The sequence below is a fragment of the Perognathus longimembris genome, chromosome 9 (assembly GCF_023159225.1).
Source record: "Perognathus longimembris pacificus isolate PPM17 chromosome 9, ASM2315922v1, whole genome shotgun sequence".
In the NCBI taxonomy this organism is placed as follows: domain Eukaryota; kingdom Metazoa; phylum Chordata; class Mammalia; order Rodentia; family Heteromyidae; genus Perognathus; species Perognathus longimembris.
The window spans coordinates 8,767,107-8,786,002 of record NC_063169.1 but is presented as its reverse complement, the minus strand read 5'-3'; the positions used below and the strand labels follow the sequence as shown (position 1 = coordinate 8,786,002).

The window sequence follows — 18,896 nt, the reverse complement described above, 5'->3', positions numbered from 1 at the left end:
GGAACCCCAGGGGTGCATGGGGCCCACACTCCCGTGTCTCTGGTGTGCAGCTTCTCTGGCTGTGGTGGTTTCTTGGGTGTGTTCCAGCAGATGACCATGTGTCAGTTCTGCGCTCTGCTTTGGCCCCACGTTATGTGGTTCAACCCTAGTGTGCTCCATAAAGACTTCAACTGTTTCTCCGTTCTCTGAGTGCTTCAGAGGGGCTGAGGAGGGGGGGGGGCGGGGGATTCTGTCACCTCTCCCCCATCTCTCCCAGTGCAGTGGCGTCCACGACAGTGCTTAGGAATTGTTGCAATGGGCCTTGGCACTGTCGGGGAGAAAAGCCTGCGCTCACCATCAGAGTTCATCGGCAGAATGTAGCCATGTTCCTTCCACGCAGCTTAGGCAACACTGAGAATCCTCCTCCTCCTCCCCCTCCCCCTCCTCCTCCCCCTCCCCCTCCTCTTGCTTCACCTCATCCTCTCCTTCTCTGTGGTCCTTGGATTTGAACTGCGGGCTTGCTCTTGCTCAGTGTGGCAGGTGCTCTACCACGTGAGCCAGTCCCCCAGCCCTATTTTAAAGTCTTTGTAGTCCAACAGGGAGGAAAAAACGACAACCCTGCGCTGTTCTCATTTTCAACTCCTTAGTTCCAGCCAGCGTGTATTTATGAGCTGGTTGGAGGTCTCCTTCTGCTTTTTGGCTCCGTAGCCTCCCCTTCATCCCCGGGGGGCAGGCTGGACACAGCCGCTGCCCGGCTTGGGGGACAGTGACCTGCTTGTTTTGGGCCTGCTTTGGATCACTGGCTTGACGATTTGTTTCTGGCTCTTGCTGGCCACAGTTCCCTCCCGGGTTCTCAGCATTCTGCTACCTGGCCTCTCACAATCCCACGGGGGGAGGGCTTCCTGCGTCAGCGCGCCACCTCCGGACCAGGGATAAAGAATCAGAAGAGAAATATTTGATTTGGGTTCTCAGGAGTTTACAGTGCAGCTGAGAACAGTGCTCCTGTCTCTGTAGCTATATCATCCACATGTATATCCACTATGTCTTTAGCTGTCTACATTCATATAAGATAAAATATGCCAAACATAGTTGGCCTTTATTTTATTGTGTGTGCCACCTCTGGGACTTGAACTCAGAGCCTGCACGCTGTCCCTGAGCTTTTGTGCTCAGGGGCTAGCTCTGTGCCACTTGACCTACCAGCTTCACTTCTGGCCTTTTGGGATGGTGAATTGGAGATAAGACTCTCATTGGCTTTCTTGTCTGGGCTGGCTTCGAACCGCAATCCTCAGATCTCAGCCTCTTGAGTAGCTAGGATTACAGGCACGAGTCACCAGCTCTTTTTTTTTTTTTTTTTTTTCCTAATGAAAGCAGTTCATCTCCTCACTCTGGTCTGGCTCCAATCCATGTTCCCCCACTGGGGACAGGGAAATCTCATCTGAAAGGCAGATGTGAGAGTCCAGCTCAGCCCCATGGTATCCTGACATACGCCATGGAGAGCGAGCACCGGTGCTCGTCCCTGAATGGACTGCGAGGACGCCAGGCCTCAGCGCTTCTGCGGAATAAAGGCCACGCTCTGTCGTGTAGCTGAGGAGTTTGGGAAATGGCTCTGAGGTCACGGGGCCTTCCTGTGGCGGGGGGTCCTGTCATGCACCCCCTTTGGGGGAGCATCTCTCGCGTTTGTTGAGTTGAAAGGCAGACCTGGTTTGCCTCTTGAATTCCATGGCGTGTTGCTGCCATCATTCTGGTCCGTGCCGGTCACTCAGTGTTTCCCCAACCTCTCCACGCACCGTTTTCTCAAGTAGGTGAGGACAATCTTACGTTCTAGTGGGATTCTAGAAGGACGCTTGTAATGCTCAGAGGAAAGGCAGTATGCCTGACACACAGTAGGGCTGTTATCTCTCTAGTGGAAGTTTTTCTTTCTTCTTCTTTTTTTCCCTTAACACCAGCACCGCCACTGACTTGGGTGTTTCTGATGGAAAGAGGTACGGTGCCGGGAATTAAAAGATGGAGAAGAGGGCCGGGAATGTGGCGTAGTTGTAGAGTGCTTGCCTAACATGCATAAGGCCCTGGGTTCAATTCCTCCGTATGACATTAAAAAAAAAAAAGATGGAGAAGAGCCAGGCCCTGGTGGCTCATGCCTGTCATCCTGGATACTCAGGAGGCTGAGATCTGAGGGCTGCAGTTCAAAGCTAGCCTGGACTAGAAAGTCTGTGAGACTCATCTCCAATTAACAACCAAAAGGCTGGAAGTGGAGCTGTGGCTCAAGTGGTAGCATGTTAGCCTTGAGCAGAGAAAACTCATAGGCAGTGCCCTGAGTTCAAGCCCCAGAGCTGATACACACACACACACACACACACACACACCACGCGCGCGCGCGCACACACACACACACAGATGGCACAGAATCTCAAGATGATTTCAGTGGAAATAGGAACAAAGAAGAAATGTCCATGCACCTTCTTAGTCATGCAGACCTGACTTCTTCCTAAAGTCTTTTAGAGGCCTTGTCTTGGGGGACACTCCAGGATGTCATTCTTCGCCTGTTAGAGCACCGCGCCCCTGCGCTGCTTGTGTGTAGCTGACCTGTGTGGTTTGTATTCCAGGACCTGCGCTGCTTGTGTGTAGCTGACCTGTGTGGTTTGTATTGCAGGACCCCAAGTCCAACTTGATCCAGCAGTGGCTGTCACAGCAGAACGAGCTCGGAGTCGTCTCCAAGACTCTCCAGTTATCTTCCCACCCCATGCTGGGTGACTGGTCCATCCACGTTCAAGTGAATGTGAGCACAAATATCTTTGGGGGAAGACAGTAATAATGGAAGTAATGCAAGTGGGGAAATATTCTCCAAAGCTATTTATGCAATGAACAGGAAAACATAAATAAGAACACCTGGATAATGGAAATAGGTTTTATAATAATAATTATTATTTTTATTAAGTAGTTGTACAAGTCAGCTTATGAGTATGAAATATCTTGATCAATGTCACCCCTTCCATCATTCTCCCCTGTCTTTCCCCCTCTCAACTCTACCCTCAAGTTAGGTAGTTCCATTCTCCCCCTCCCCCTCCCCCTCTCCTTCCCCCTCCCCTCCCGCCCCTCCTCCTCCTCTGCTCCTCCTCCCACCTCCTCCCCCTCCTCCTTCTTTTTAGATATCTATCCTGGGGCTTGAACCCAGAACCTGGGTACTCTCCCAGGTTCTCTTTTTATTGCTCAAGGCTAGTGCTCTACTACTTGAACCACAGCTTCACTTCTGACTTTTTCGATAGTTCATTGGAGATAAGAGTCTCATGGACTTCTCCTGCTTGGCCTAGGATCAAACTGCAATCCTCCCATCTCAGCCTCCTGAGTAGCTAGGATTAGAGGCAGGAGCCACCAGCTACTAGCTGATGAAAGACTTAGTCACTTCAGTCTTTTGTCTTTTTCTTTGCCAGCACTGGGACTTGAACTCAGGGCTTCACGTTCTTGCCGGCCATTTTTTGCTGAAGGCTGGCTCTCTACCACTTGAGCCACACTTCTACTTCTCTTTAGCCTTTGTCTTAATCTTCAGCCAATGTGGAGGACTGGAAATAGTATCCTGAAAACTTACCAGGCTGAAGACTTGATGTAATTGTTTTGGAGGATTCTTGTTACAATAAATTGTGGCCATCAGGTTATGTAACTCAAAAAACAACCAGCATTCACTTGCTTCATTGCTTAGAATGCTTACAATCTACATTCTCTTGAAGTAGTTTTGGAGAGGCTAGGGGACAGTTGCCTTTAGTGGCTCTTATGAATGCTCCTCTGTCTCTTCCGGCCTGCCTGCCCAGCGGTCACTTCTTAGCTTTCTCTGGAGCTGTTTCTGCTTTACAGAGAAGCCTGTTTTTGTTTGGATAGCTTCGTCTCTGAACTCCACGAGTAGCATCTTCACAGAGAGCACAAAGCAGGCTGGGACAGGTCAGAAAGGAGTGGCATCTTCTCTGGGATGGAGAAGTGACTTCCAGAATACTTTTGCAGCTTTCTGCCTCCAGGAGGAATTGCTTTCTGAGTGTTCGTGGCTGTCACCTGTCATCCTAGTTACTGAAAAAGCTGAGATCTGGAAGATCACACTTCAAAGTCAGCCTCGGGAGGCAAAGGCCATGAGACTCTATCTCCAATGAGCTATCAAAAAGCCAGAAGTGGAGGTGTGGCTCAAGTGCTAGAGCACCAGCCTTGAGCAAAATAGCTAAGAGTGAGAGGCTCTTAGTTCAAGCCTCAGCACTGGCACACACACACACACACACACACACACACACAAATCTGCCTCTCTGTTTAGACTGAGCTTCTTGAAGACAGGAATTCTATTTTATGACTTCTTATATTTGTTCAATCTAATCTGGCCTGTTATAGGAAGTCATTTCTGCTGAGGGAATGAATAATTGATCAGTTTCTCCTAGATTTTGACTCGCTTATTTCATTTTTGATGTTCTTGATTCTCATGCTGTATGATATTACAACATATTCTATCCTGTTTTGTTTTTTTGTTTTTAATCTTTTTTTTTTTGGCCAGTCCTGGGCCTTGGACTCAGGGCCTGAGCACCGGTGCGTCCCTGGCTTCTTCCCGCTCAAGGCTAGCACTCTGCCACCTGAGCCACAGTGCCCCTTCTGGCCGTTTTCCATATATGTGGTGCTGGGGAATCGAACCCAGAGCTTCATGTGTAGGAGGCAAGCACTCTTGCCACTAGACCATATTCCCAGCCCCTAAATCTTTTTTTGTACTAGCCTTTGGGCTTGAACTCAGGGCCTGGACTCTGTTGCTGAGCTTTTTTTGTTCAAGGCTAATGGTCTACTACTTGAACCACAGCTCCACTTGTGGATTTTCTTGTGTGTGTGTGTGGTTAATTTTTGTTTGGCTTTGAACCATGATCATCAGATCTCAGGTTCTTGAGTAGTTAAGATTACAGACAGGAGTCACTGGTGCCTGACCTGTTTGTATATTTCTGTTTTAATCTCTCTCTCTCTCTCTCTCTCTCTCTCTCTCTCTCTCTCTCTCTCTCTCTCTCTCTCTCTCTCTCTCTCTCTCTCTTTCTCGGACTTTTCTGCTTGGCCTGCCTTAGAACCACAATCCTCTGGAACTCAGGCTCTTGAATAGCTTAAGATTATTGAGTAGCTGAGATTGAGTCACTGGTACCTAGCTCCTCATTAAATTTAAAGTGTACTGACAATTTATGTGCCATATTATTCTTATTACTTTGTAATTCCAAGTCCCCTAGTAATATGATAATTCTGGACTCTGTGAATATATATATATATATATATACACATACATATATATGTAATTTATTTATTTTCAATATAGGATCTGTGTGGGTAACCCAGGCTGGCTTAGACTTTATCATGTGGCCTAGGCTGACTTTGAATTTGTGACGAATGATACAGATGTTTTAGTGAAAGGTGGCTTCTAAGAAAACTAGTATTTGGTTGTTGCATCTGTGTTTGCTTTGATAGGTCAGATGTAGAATACAGATTTCACTGGTGAAATTACTTAGCTATTTTGTAAGTGTGTGTGTTATTTATGATTTAGAATGGATAGTTAGAAATAGGAATTAGACAGGAGGATCACGGTCTGGCATCAGCCTGAGCAAAAATTTAACCAGCCCCATCTCAACTAATAAGCTAGGTATGGTGGTCATATGCTGTAGTCCCAACTATGTGGGAGACTGTAGGAAGGATGTCTAAGACCAGCCCTGGGTCAAAAAGATGAGAGCCTTCTGGATAATAACTAGAGCCAGTAGGGCTGGGAGTTTGGTCCAGGTGGTAGAGTTCCTGCGAAGTAAGACTGATGCCCTGAGTTCTTATCCAGTATCACCAATATCCTGCTTTTTTTTTTTTTTTTGGTGCTGGTACTGGGGCTTGAATCCTGGGTATCATTTATATTCTTGCTCACTGCTGGTGCTCTACCACTTGGTTCATGTCTCTACTGCTGGCTTTTTGCTGGTTAATTAGAGATAGGAATCTCAGTGATTTGTCTGCTTGGGCTGACTTTGACCATTTATTCTAAGATCTCAGCTTCCTGGGTAGCTAGGATTGTAGGTATGATCAGGCCTGCTCAATTCTTTTCCTCCCTCCCTCCCTTCCTTCCTTCCTTCCTTCCTTCCTTCCTTCCTTCCTTCCTTCCTTCCTTCCTTCCTTCCTTCCTTTCTTCCTTTTCTTCTTTTTTTGCATATTGATATCTAAAATGAATTTGAATTGTTAGTTTGAGGTGTGCTATTCTGGATTAATGTACGTATGAGTTATTTAATTTAATTTTTGTCTTGCAAAAAATGGAATTCAGATTAGATAATTGGTTTGAATGACCTCCAAGGAAACAAGGTTATCTTTTAAAAATTTTCTTCTTTTTTTGTTAGTCATGGGGCTTAAGCTCAGGGACACTGTCCCTGAACTCTTTAGCTCAAGGCTAGTGCTCTACCACTTTGAGCGACAGCTCTGCTTCTGGTTTTCTGGTGGTTAGTTGGAGGGAAATAAGAGTCTCGTGGACTTTCCTTTCCAGGCTGGCTTTGAACTGCACATCCTCAGATCTCAGCCTCCTGAGTAGCTGAGATTACAGGCATGAGCCACCAGTGCTTAGTGTAGGTAATCTTTTTATGTGAGCAAATTCTGAAATCTTGGGCCTGGAGGTGTGGCTCAGGGGAATAGAGCCTACCCAATAAGCTCAAGGCTGTGAGTCCAAACCCCGTATCAACAAAAATAAATTTAAAAAATATGATACTTCAAAAGCTTAATACTGTAGTTAACAAAAAATAAATTTCCAGCAAGGCATTGGTGGCTCACACTTGTAATTCAGGAGGCAGATTAACTTCCACAAAGCTGGAAGTGGAACTGTGGCTCAAACGGTAAAACACCAATTTTGCCTTGAGCCAAGAAAAGGAAAAAAAAAATAAAAAAGAAAAGAAAAGAAGAGCTTAGAGACAGCTGAGTTCAAGCCCTAGGACTGGCACAAGAACAAAAAATCCATAAATTAGAATAAATTGTTCTATTCACTAAATCATTATAAATATAATTTAAAAGTGATTCTTGAAACCTTTTTATGCAGGTGAGAAGGCAAAGTAACTAAATAAGAACTCATACATTTTCTTGTCCTTTTTTTGCTTCTTTCTCCCCACAGGACCAGACATATTATCAATCATTTCAGGTCTCAGAATATGGTAAGAGCTCCTCAATTTATTTTGAAGAAAGAAACTAACAGTGACTACTCTCTACAGGGATAAGAGATGGAACATTTAAAGCAAGACTCTCTTGGACACCGGTGGTTTATGCCTGTAATCTTAGCTACTGAAGCGGCTGAGGTTTGAGGATCCTGGTTCAAAACCAGCTTGGCCAGGAAAATCTGGGAAACTCTTATCTCCAGTTAACCACCAGAAAACTGAAGTGGAGCTGTGGCTCAAAATGGTAGAGCACTCGTCTTGAGTACAAAGGTCAGGGACAGCATCCAGGCCCATGACCAACACACACACACAGATACACACACACACACACACACACACACACACACAATCACAGTGGAGATGTAATTATTATTATTATTTTTTCCAGTCCTGGGGCTTGAACTCAGGACCTGAGCACTGTTTCTGACTTCTTTTTGCTCAAGGCTAGCACTCTACCACTTACAACACTCTACACATACAGCGCCACTTTCAGCCTTTTCTGTGTATGTGGTACTGAACAATCGAACCCAGGGCTTCACGCATGCTAGGCAAGCACTCTACCATTATGCCTCATTCGCAGCCTGTGGAGATGAAATTCTGATGTCACTGATATCCTTATATTCCTTAAGGTTCATGATGCCAGATTTTTTTCTTCTGTGCAGTTTTTCTTTCTTCCACTTTGTTGTGATCATAAAATACTAAAGAAATTGACTTTTTAAACACATACTTTGGGGCACAAGCAAAGCCTTGGGTCTCAATTCTAGCACCACACAAAAACAAAACAACAAAAAACATAAGGTAAATATAAATTTCTTTTCATGTCTTTATTTGACTAACATTGATAAGGATAGTCTGGGCAACACAGATGAAATCTTCTTGAAGATGCTCTGCTTAAAATGTTGTATTATAAACATGTAGACAAAACAGTAGCTACAAGGCTAGGCGGGTTGGCTCAAACCTATAATCCTAGCTATTCAGGAGGCTGAGGTCAGGAGGATTGGAGATGGAGGCCAGCCTGTACAAAAGTTGCCAAGAATCCACTTCAACCAATGAAAAGCTGGGTGTGGTGGCTCTCCTGTCATCCAGCTACATGAAACATAAATAGGAGGATTGTGGTCCAGACAGCCTGGGCATCAATGTGAGAACCTATTTGAAAAATGAAGCAAAAATGGACTGGAGGGCATCATGTGAAGTGGTAGAGTACAAGGGGAGAAGGGAAAAGAGCTCATTGACAATTGTTCTTCCTGATCACATGTTGAAGTGATAATATTTTCAATATACAGGGGAGAGGTTAAATAAAATATTGAGAGAATATTAAAATGTTGAAAAATTTGATTAATATTTTATTTCTTTTGGTCAGTGCTGGATTAAATAGTAAGGGAATAATTTTTTTGGGGGGGGGTTCCTAGAGCTTGAACACAGGGCCTAGGCACTGACCCTGAGCTCTTTTGTGCAAGACTAGCACTCTACTGCTTTGAACCACTTTGCTTTTCTGGTGATTAATTGGAGATAAGAGTCTCATGTACTTTACTGCCTGGGCTGGCTTTGAACTGTAATCTTCAGATCTCAGCCTCCTGAATAGGATTACAGGTGTGAGCCACCTGTGCCCAGCAGGAACATTTTTAGAGGTGATTTTCATGTCATACTGTGGTAGGTGGATATGTATTTAGTGGATATGTATTAGCATGTTAGGAGGAGCTTGGTTGCTAACCCGTAATATTTAGGGAGTAGATATTTGGGTTTTCGTGTGTGTGTGTGTGTGTGTGTGTGTGTGTGTGTGTGTATGTGTATGTGTGTATGTGTGTGTGTGTGTGCATGTGTGTGTGTCTGAGCTTTTATTTCCCTCTGGTTCTAGACTTGTGTAGGGTCCAAGGGTGTCTTGGCACATGAAGTGGATCCTTGTTCAAAGCTGAGTGGCTCTCCTATATTGTGTATCCCTGGGCTTCTTTTTATTTTTTCTTTCTTTATATTTTTTTGGTGGTAATGGGAGATTGGAACTCAGGGCTTTCCACCTGCTGGACTGAGGTGCTACTGTAGGGCTGTACCTACAGCCCTGTTTTTCACTGGTTACCTTTAGGATAGGGTCTCTCTTCTCCTTGGGAGCAGGGCTGAGCTGGGATCTGCCTCTTGTAGGCTTCCCAGGGCTGGAATGGCAGGCGAACCCTGCTGTGTTCTGCTTCCATTCCCTGGAGATGGTGTCTCAAGGACTCTTTTGCCCAGTCTGGCCTTGCACAGCAACCCCTCAACCCAGCTTCCTGTGTAGCTTGGGGTGACAGGTGCACACCGCTGCAGTCAGGCATGGGTTGAGGAGAGATCTCGTGAACATTTCTGTCTAGATTGGCCTCAAATCATGGTCCTCCCATTCTTAGCCTCTCCAGGAGCTGGGATTATCCATGTGAGTCACCGGCGCATGGAATCTGGGGATCTTTTTGCTCTTTGTCTTAGGCTATCTGAATTTTGAGAGGTCATACAATGAGACTTTGATCTGTTCCTTTGGCTAGTGAAATTACAGAAAAAAAATTTCTGTAGACTGGCCATAAGAAAAAAACAATTATTCTGGAGTGCTTTTTTTTTTTTCCAAATAATATTAAGTACTAAAATTGTTTGTTCTTAGCTTTGTGAAGCTGACCTAAGGAAAGACTTCTTTTCATCTGTGTTAATGTGTTTTGGATCCTAATAAATCTGAAGGTTAAGTAATGGCAACAACCAATTCTTCTAGAACAATTTATTATTATTTTTTTTGTTGGTCATGAGGCTTGAACTCAGAGCCTGGGCACTGCGCTTGAGCTCTTTTGCTCAAGGATAGATAGCACTCTACCACTTTGAGCCACAGTGCCACCTCTGGGTTTCTGGTGGTTAATCAGAGATAAGAGGCTCGTGGACTTTCCTGCCTGGGCTGTGTTTGAACTGTGATCCTCAGATCTCAGCCTCCTGAGTAGCTAGGATTGCAGGTGTGAGCCACCAGTGCCTGGCTCTCATAGATTCTTCAAGAGCTTGTTTTTCTTTTCCAGTATTACCAAAATTTGAAGTCACTCTGCAGACACCATTATACTGTTCTTTGAATTCTAAGAATTTAAGTGGTACCGTCACAGCAAAGTAAGTATCCTTCCTTCCTTCCTTCCTTCCTTCCTTCCTTCCTTCCTTCCTTCCTTCCTTCCTTCCTTCCTTCCTTCCTTCCTTCCTTCCTTTCTTTCTTTCTTTCTTTCTTTCTTTCTTTCTTTCTTTCTTTCTTTCTTTCTTTCTTTCTTTCTTTCTTTCTTTCTTTCTTTCTTTCTTTCTTTCTTTCTTTCTTTCTTTCTTTTTCCTATTATGACCCCAAAGCATTATAAAACTGGACTGCCAAAGTTGCCTTGTGTGGAGGGGGTGTGGGACAATGGCTCAAGTCCAAAGTCGTCTTGTATGGTGGGATGTGAATCCATGGCTTAGTGGCTTCCTGGTGTCATTCATTCCAGCAGGCTCTCTCAAGAGCAGAATATGGCGCTTCTGCTCTAGGCCAGGGCAGGTCTTTCCTGTGACTTCACAAGCAGGAACGCTAGCGTGGCCCAGAAATCTGTGAATGAACCACAGGCCTTCCCTCTCTACCCAGCTCTTGTGCAGTTCAGGAGTGCCTGCTTTTGTTTTGTTTTTAGAGTAAAGAAAGACTGAGGATATAACTAACAGCATTTCAGTAGCCTAAGGAGATGCTTTGACCAGCAAGCTCCTTTGCTTTACTATTTTATTTTGTTTTTGTCAGTCATGAGGCTTGAACTCTGGGCCTGAGCACTGTCTCTGAGCTCTTCAGCTCAAGGCTAGCACTCTACCACTTGAGCCACAGTCCCACTTTGGGTTTTCTGGCAGTTAAATGGAGATAAGAGTCTCATGGTTTTCCTGCCTGGGCTGGCTTTGAACCTCAGATCTCAGCCTCCTGAGTAGTTAGGATTATAGCCACCAGTGCAAGCCTTCTTTTTCTTTTAAAACAGGTTATAAAGATTGGCATAAGCTGGGCATTGGTGGCTTACACTCTGAAATCCTAGCTATTCAGGGTACTGAGATCTGAGGATTGTGGTTCAAAGCTACCTTGGGCGGGAAAGTTCTTGAAACTCTAATCTCCAAAATTACTGAAAAGCTAGAAGTGGAACTGTCATTCGAGTGGTAGAATGCTAGCCTTGAGCCAAATATCTCAGGGATGGTTAATCCCTGAGTTTAAGTCCTAGGACTGGCTGACATGTATACACAAAAGAAATCGATATGGACTTACTCTATAAATACTACTTCTCAGTACGGTTGGAAGTGATGCTAAAGGCCATTAGCCCTTCTTCCCTCCCCTTCCTCTCCCCCTTCCTCATTACCCTGTCCACAGCAGTCAACTCTGTTTCTCCTCCCATCAAAGGCTGATTCCCCCACTTAGCCTCCATCAGTACGACTGAGTTTTCCATTTGGTATCTTTAACCCTTTGCTCTCCAGTAGCATCTTCACTGCCGTTCATTCTCTGTTTAATAAAAGCCCCCTTCCTTGACGTAAGCTGTCCTCCGGCCTCTGATGACCTTGTCACACACACCCAGGTACAGCTGCATTTGTCACCTGCTCACATTCCGTCTCTTCTTCAGCCACCTGCAGTTTGTCTATTACTCTCACCATGCTGGAAAATTTTTTGACCATGGGTACAGAGGCCACCTGACTGTTCAACCATTTTTTTTTTTTTTGGTCAGTCGTGGGGCTTGAACTCTGGGCCTGGGTGCTGTCCCTGAGCTCTTCAGCTTAAGGCTAGCACTCTTGTACTTGAACCACAGAGCCACTTCCATAACTTTTTTTTTTTTGGTACTAGCATTGGGACTTGAACTCAGGGCCTAGGGGGCTGTCCCTTAGCTTTTTCAGCAGGAGTTCTACTACCAGAGCCACAGATCTACCTCTGACTTTTGCTGGTTAATTGGAGATAAGAGTCTTATGGACTTTCCTGCCCAAGCTAGCTTTGAATCATGATCAGGGGAAGCCTGGACTGTGGGTGTGAGCCACTTAGAAGGCATTTTCTGCACTTGTATCTCTGGTGTGCAATGGGTTTTCTTGCGTGCTAAACTTCTGCTATGTTCTGGGCAGCAGGGAAGTGGTTAGAAAGCTGAACAGACACATAGAGAGATTGTTGAAAAGTCCATGAGACTCTATCTCCAGTTACCCAGCAAAAAGCTGGGCGTGGAGGTGTGGCTTAGATGTAGAATGTCAATGCTGAGGGGAAAAGGCAAGCAAGGGCACCAGGCCCTGAGTTCAGGCTCTAGTACCTGTCCCCCAAACCCCCAACAGACACACAAACATGCAACAACGACAACAAAGCAATATCTGGAAATTGTACTGGAAAATCAGCAGAACTTTGTATGCTAACGGTTACATTAATGTGTGGACAAATGGCCCTATGAAACATGGTTCTCAATAAGTTGGTGATTCTCATGAGGTTAATAATAACATCCTACATTTTAAATAACAAAACTAGAAAAAGTACATTTTTATGATATTAATGTATTATATAAATCTATTTTATGATATTATTGTATTAGTATATATCACATTAATATATTAAGATATCAATGATATTAAAATAGCATATTATATTATGTGTTATATAATATTCACTATATATAATCATGTATAATATATAATAGCATTTTATACATTATTAAATTTAAATTAAATTCCTATTAATTTGTTAATTTTTGTTATATTCTGTGAATGTAATTTTTTTCTTTGCATTTCTCTGACATGAATATATGTATAAATTTATATCTATCTGTCTATCTACCTATCTATCTATCTATCTGTGTACCTTTAACCAACTCTGTTCATTGTTTTTTAGGTATACATATGGGAAGCCAGTGAAAGGAGATGTATTGCTTACATTTTTACCTCTATCCTTTTGGGGAGAGAAGAAAAATATTACAAAACAATTTAAGGTAAGCAGGTGTGTGTGTGTGTGTGTGTGTGTGTGTGTGTGTGTGTGTATGTGTGTATGCCAGTATTAGCACTTGAACTCAGGGCCTGGGTGCTCTCCTTTAGCTTTTTTGCTCAAGGCTGGCATTCTCCCACTAGAACCACAGTTGAACTTTTGGTCTCCCAGACTTTTTGGCCTGGGCTATCTTTGAACTGTGATTCTCAGATCTCAGTCTTCCAAGTAGCTAGGATTACAGGCGTGAGTCACTGGTACATGACAAGTTTTACAGGTATTTTATAACTGGCCACGGGGAAAATTTAAACATAGTTTCTTTTCTTTCTGAAAGTAAGATCTTGTTCCAAATTAGCAAACGTGGGCTATAAATAAAAATCAAGAGCTTTTCAGCATTGGAAAAATATGACTTTATGCACTTACAGTGGTTCAATTGGAGCCAACCTGCTGTCTTGTTGTGACTTAGTTTATATCTTGAGCGTTAATGAATCTCTAATATGAAAAAATATAATCAAACTTTTATATAAAACAGATCCACGGAGCTGCCAACTTCTCTTTTAATGATGAAGAGATGAAAGAGGTTATGGATTTTTCCAGCGGGCACCTGGAGCACATGGACTTATCTGTCCCGGGGCCGGTAGAGATTCTTGCTACCGTGACAGAGTCATTGACAGGTTTGTAGACTTAGGAATGGAGGTAACGCTGCTTTCTGGGCTGTTGCTCTGCCCTCTCTTGCTGTGACTAGCCCTTTCACTTGCTTTTCTAGCCAGGTTAGGAGTTAGCAATTAATTATTTTATATTGTCTTGAAGTAGATGTACAAAGAGGCTCAATTCAACATGTCAGTTTGTGAGAGTACACAGCATTTGGGGATCAATGTCTCCCCCATCTCTCCCAGCCCCCCAGCCCCTCAACCTAACACGGTCACAACTAAACAGCAGTTTTCCCTAGAAGGATGCTTTCATAATGAAAGCAAAACTTCCTACGAAGTCTTTGCTTCGGTCACGTGACAACTACTTGCAATAGTTTTCATTTGTTTTCTTCCATCTAAGGATTGTAATTCAAAGCCAGCCCTGGAAGACATAGCCAAGAGATTCTTATCCAATTAGCCAGCAAAGAGCCAGAATGAATGTGTGGCTCAAGTGGTAGAGCTCCAGTCTTGAATGAAAAATAGCCATGCAACAGTGCAAGGCCCTGAGTTCAAGCCCTAGGACTAGCATGCACACGCATGTACACTCGTGCGTGTATGACGGAACAGTCTGAAACTATTTCTTTCTAGATGGTTCCTGTTTAAATAAGAGCAAAGGGCTGGGTGCTGGTGGCTCACGCCTCTGAATCCTAGCTACTCAGGAGGCTGAGCTCTGAGTATGACTGTTCAAAGCCAGCCAGAGCAGGAAAGCTGTGAGAATTTTATCTCCACTACACTACCCCCAAAGTGTGAAGTGGCGCTGTGGCTCAAGTGGTAGAGCACTAGCCTTGAGCAAAAGAAGCTCAGAGACAGTGTTAGGCCCTGAGTTCAAGACCCAGGATCAGGGCAAACAACAAAAAACCGAAACAAAACAAAAGCCCCAAACTAAAAAACAAAAACGAACTACAACAGCAAAGGGCTAGAGGTGTGGCTGAACTGACTGTCTAGGAAGTTCAAGTTCCTGAGTTCAAACCCTAGTACTAAAAAAAAAAATAAGAATTTCTTGGGCCTGTTACTGTGTCAGTATAGAGAGCGAGCCCACTGGTGGTTGCGCTCTGCCGGCTCTCCAGTTCCGCGGGCGTGTGTGGAGGGGTGGCAGCCATGTTCACGAGTGGGCAGAGAGTGTGATGGGCCCATGTGGTTTTCGTAGCATCAGAGCTCATGCGGACACAGCTTTTGGGCCGGGGCCGCTCGTCTCCTTCCACACAGCTGGTGAGTGGTGGCTTGGGTCAGGCGGTGATGGAATACTCCTGTTGAATTCTACGTGGTGTAATTCCCCCATTAGGTATATCAAGAAACGCGAGCACCAATGTGTTTTTCAAGCAGCATGATTACATCCTGGAATTTTTTGACTACGCCACTGTCTTGAAGCCATCTCTCAATTTCACGGCCACTGTAAGTTGGTGTTTTTATTGCTGGTCCATAGCAGTAAATTCGACTGAATGGAAGGGACATTGGATATTCAGTGTTTCTTCCAAAATGTATGCCCAGTTATCTGTCATGAGACAGATAAAGTGATCAAATGGGTTCTTAATGGACTAGTGGTCAGTATAAGTTGAATGACAGAATTGAATTATTAAGAGAATCATGCCCCAAACTAGGCAATTACTTTTATTCTTTACATATGTGGTACAAGTAGAATTGGTACAAGTAGAGTTGTTACCTCGTAACAACTCTGTGTATATGTGTATCTCTGTCTGTGTGTATGCACATGCCATTCCTGAAGCTTGAACTCAGGGCTGAGACTTGGTGCTCAAGCATAGCTCTCTACTGGCTTTTTCTGAGTAGTTTATTTGAGATGAGTCTTACCAACTTTCCTGTCCTAGCTAGCTTCAAATTGTGACCCTCAGAGCTCAGCCTCCGGAGTAGCTAGGATTACAGGCATGAGCCACTGGTGCACCGGCTACAGACAAAATATTTTCCTGAAAATTTAACAGGTCGTTTGGAGTTTTATGTGGATTGTTACCTTGAAGCTTTTACCAATGAGGGTCATGAATCTGGAAAACAGGGTGCTCCCAGTACTAGGTAAGTGTTTCACTGGCCATGCCTGTAAATCCTAGCTACTCAGCTGAGATCTGACGATCACGGTTTGAAGCCAGCCTGGGCAGGAAAGTGTATGAGATTCTTATCTCCAATTAACTAGCAAAAAAAAGCTGGAAGTGGAGTTGTGGCTCAAGTTGTAGAGCTCCAGCCTTGAGCAGAAAAGGCCAAGCAGGAGCACGAAGCCCTGAGTTCAAACTCTGTTACCAGTCCCATAAAGGACAAAGCGCTTTCATTGGGTTCATACAGGTAAACGCTGGACCGGCGGAACTGACGCGGTTTGCTTTCCTTGATACCTATTTTGAAAATTTCCCTGTTTTGACAACTAGGTGAAGGTGGCTCGCTCTGATGGTCACCAGCTGACTCCTGAGGAGAGGAGAAATCCGGTGCTGGTGACAGTGACGCAGAGAAACAGCAGCAGTCCCTGGAGCAGGTGGAGCGGGGAGCCCGAGGGCTCCCACACTGTCTGGCACAGGAATTACACGCTCCCCCCCCACGGAATCTTCCAGATCCAGTTCCCCATCCTGGATGACGCCAGTGAGCTCCAACTAAAGGTGCCACGCATGTCCTGCACAAAGTGGGAGGAAAATGCTAGAAGTAATTCAGTGAATGGCACAGGTTTTCCTGTAACAGGTGTCTGAGGAGCAGAGAAAAGTACAGAAATACGACAAAGGATACAATGAAGGAGGCCCTCAAAACCTCATCGAGGTTGATTTTTCCCAGTCGTTTGAAATTGTATTTTGGCAGGATCTGAAATAAAAGAAGAAATACATATATATGTACACATACATATATATAACACATATATACACACATAGATATATACATATGTATGTATATACATGTATATATGTCTATATACATACATATATACACATATATAACAGACCCATATGTGACATACATAGTATATATACAACTATACATTATATATACTATATATACTCATATAGGTATACCTGCTATATACCAATATATATACATACATAGTACATACTATATATATACTAGATATAGTACATATACCTATACTATATGTACTTTATACAGCACACATATGCTATATATAGCACATGTATATAGTATATATGGTATGTATATATACTCTTATATATCTATATGTAATATATACCTATATATGTATGTATGTTACACTTTTGCTTCGTGCTCCTTCCTACAATGGCTCATCTGAGACAACCTCACCATTCCTATTACTTTTCTTTTTTTGATTCTTTTCTCATTTTATTTATGTTTGCCAGTCCTGGGCTTGCACTCACGGCCTAAGCACTGTCCCTGAGCTTCTTTTGCTCGAGGCTAGCACTCTACCACTTGTAGCCACAGCGCCACTTCTGGTTTTCTGGTGGTGGATCAGAGGTAAGAGTCTCATAGACTTTTCTGCCTGGGCTGGCTTTGAACCATGATCCTCAGATCTCAGCCTCCTGAGGAGCTAGGATGACAGGTGTGGGCCACTGCTTCCTGGTTATGACTTTTACTGTTAGCATTGGTGAATTGAGCGGGATTGCAAGGTTCCTTGATTGGATATATGTTGTAAAGAAGAAGAAAGGATCCTCGATTCTACTTTAATGTATTCTCTCTTACAGTGTTTCCTGATAAAATATTTTTGTTCCTGAAATAAGTTAGGGCTATGCTTTTTCCTTTCAGAGCATGGAAAAAGCTTTTTTTCCCCTACATTTAAGAACTATAAGATTCTTTTATTCCCCCAGGATTGAGATTTGGACTCAAAGCATCTGCCTTGTTGGGCAGGCGCTCTGTCACTTAAGCCATGTCCCAGACTTCTTTTGCTTTAATTATTTGGTGTTTTTGCTTGGGGCTGATCTCACCACTATCCTGCTACCTAGCTGGGATGACAAGCATGCACTCCCAGGCCTGTCTTACTGGCTGAAATGAGGTCTCGTGCACTTTTTACTGCAGCTGGCATTAATCTACAATCTTGTTTATTTCTGCTTCCTGAGGAACTGGGATTGTAGGTGTGTGCCACTACACTTGGCCTAAAATGATCACATTCTTTATAACACTAAGCTATAAAATGATGAAGAGTCAGTGTCTGGCGTGAAGATGACTTGGGTTTCAGTAATTATTCAGCAGGTAGCATCTTTTCTTGAGATGGAAGTTGAAAGCTTTCTTTGTTTGGTTACAGGCTTCTTTTCTGGATAGTGTGGGTCACATGGCTGTTCACGGTATGTTTACTTCTCCTAGTAAGACATATATTCAGCTGAAAACGAGAGATGAAAACATAAAGGTAATGCTTACAACTCTCTTGTAAACTCTGATAGCATTAGACTGCCTTGCCTCTGATGTGTACATACTAATTCAAATTTATTTTCCTAGGTGGGATCACCTTTTGAGTTGGTGGTTAGCGGCAACAAACAAATGAAGGAATTTAGCTATATGGTAATTTCTCCCAAAGTCAAAACCCAGCACTGTGAGAGAACCACCTTAATCTCAAGGCATTTTATGTCTACACTGAACTTTCGATCTTTCTTCTCCCTCCCTCCCTCCCTCCCTCCCTCCCTCCCTCCCTCCCTCCCTCCCTCCCTCCCTCCCTCCCTCCCTCCCTCCCTCCCTCCTTTCTTGTGCTAATCTCAAGGCCCGAGCATTCTGTTCCTGAGATTTTTGGCTCAAGTTAGCCTGTTCTTTTTACATCAGAAGCAAAATATATTTCTTTAAAAATTACCTTGGGGGCTGGGGATATAGCCTAGTGGCAAGAGTGCCTGCCTCGGATACACGAGGCCCTAGGTTCGATTCCCCAGCACCACATATACAGAAAACGGCCAGAAGCGGCGCTGTGGCTCAAGTGGCAGAGTGCTAGCCTTGAGCGGGAAGAAGCCAGGGACAGTGCTCAGGCCCTGAGTCCAAGGCCCACGACTGGCAAAAAAAAAAAAAAAAAAAAAAAAATTACCTTGGGCTGGGGATATGGCCTAGTGGCAAGAGTGCTTGCCTCATATACATGAGGCTGGGTTCGATTCCCCAGCACCACATATACAGAAAACGGCCGGAAGTGGCGCTGTGGCTCAAGTGGCTGCCGAGTGCTAGCCTTGAGCAAAAAGAAGCCAGGGACAGTGCTCAGGCCCCAGGACTGGCCAAAAAAAAAAAAAAAAAAAAAAA

General features: G+C 44.0%; 1 protein-coding gene across 1 annotated transcript in view; it reads left to right on the top strand.

The window, feature by feature from the left end:
• The window catches only part of LOC125357512 (CD109 antigen-like), a 71,510-nt gene that overhangs the window by 27,009 nt on the left and 25,605 nt on the right, over positions 1 to 18,896 (top strand). Inside the window, exons 5-13 of the mRNA XM_048354491.1 lie at positions 2,630 to 2,755; positions 7,097 to 7,136; positions 10,148 to 10,232; positions 12,958 to 13,054; positions 13,577 to 13,718; positions 15,016 to 15,125; positions 16,100 to 16,324; positions 17,929 to 18,030; positions 18,120 to 18,182. Coding sequence (XP_048210448.1) covers positions 2,630 to 2,755; positions 7,097 to 7,136; positions 10,148 to 10,232; positions 12,958 to 13,054; positions 13,577 to 13,718; positions 15,016 to 15,125; positions 16,100 to 16,324; positions 17,929 to 18,030; positions 18,120 to 18,182 — 990 coding nt within the window. The remainder of the gene's footprint in view (positions 1 to 2,629; positions 2,756 to 7,096; positions 7,137 to 10,147; positions 10,233 to 12,957; positions 13,055 to 13,576; positions 13,719 to 15,015; positions 15,126 to 16,099; positions 16,325 to 17,928; positions 18,031 to 18,119; positions 18,183 to 18,896) is intronic.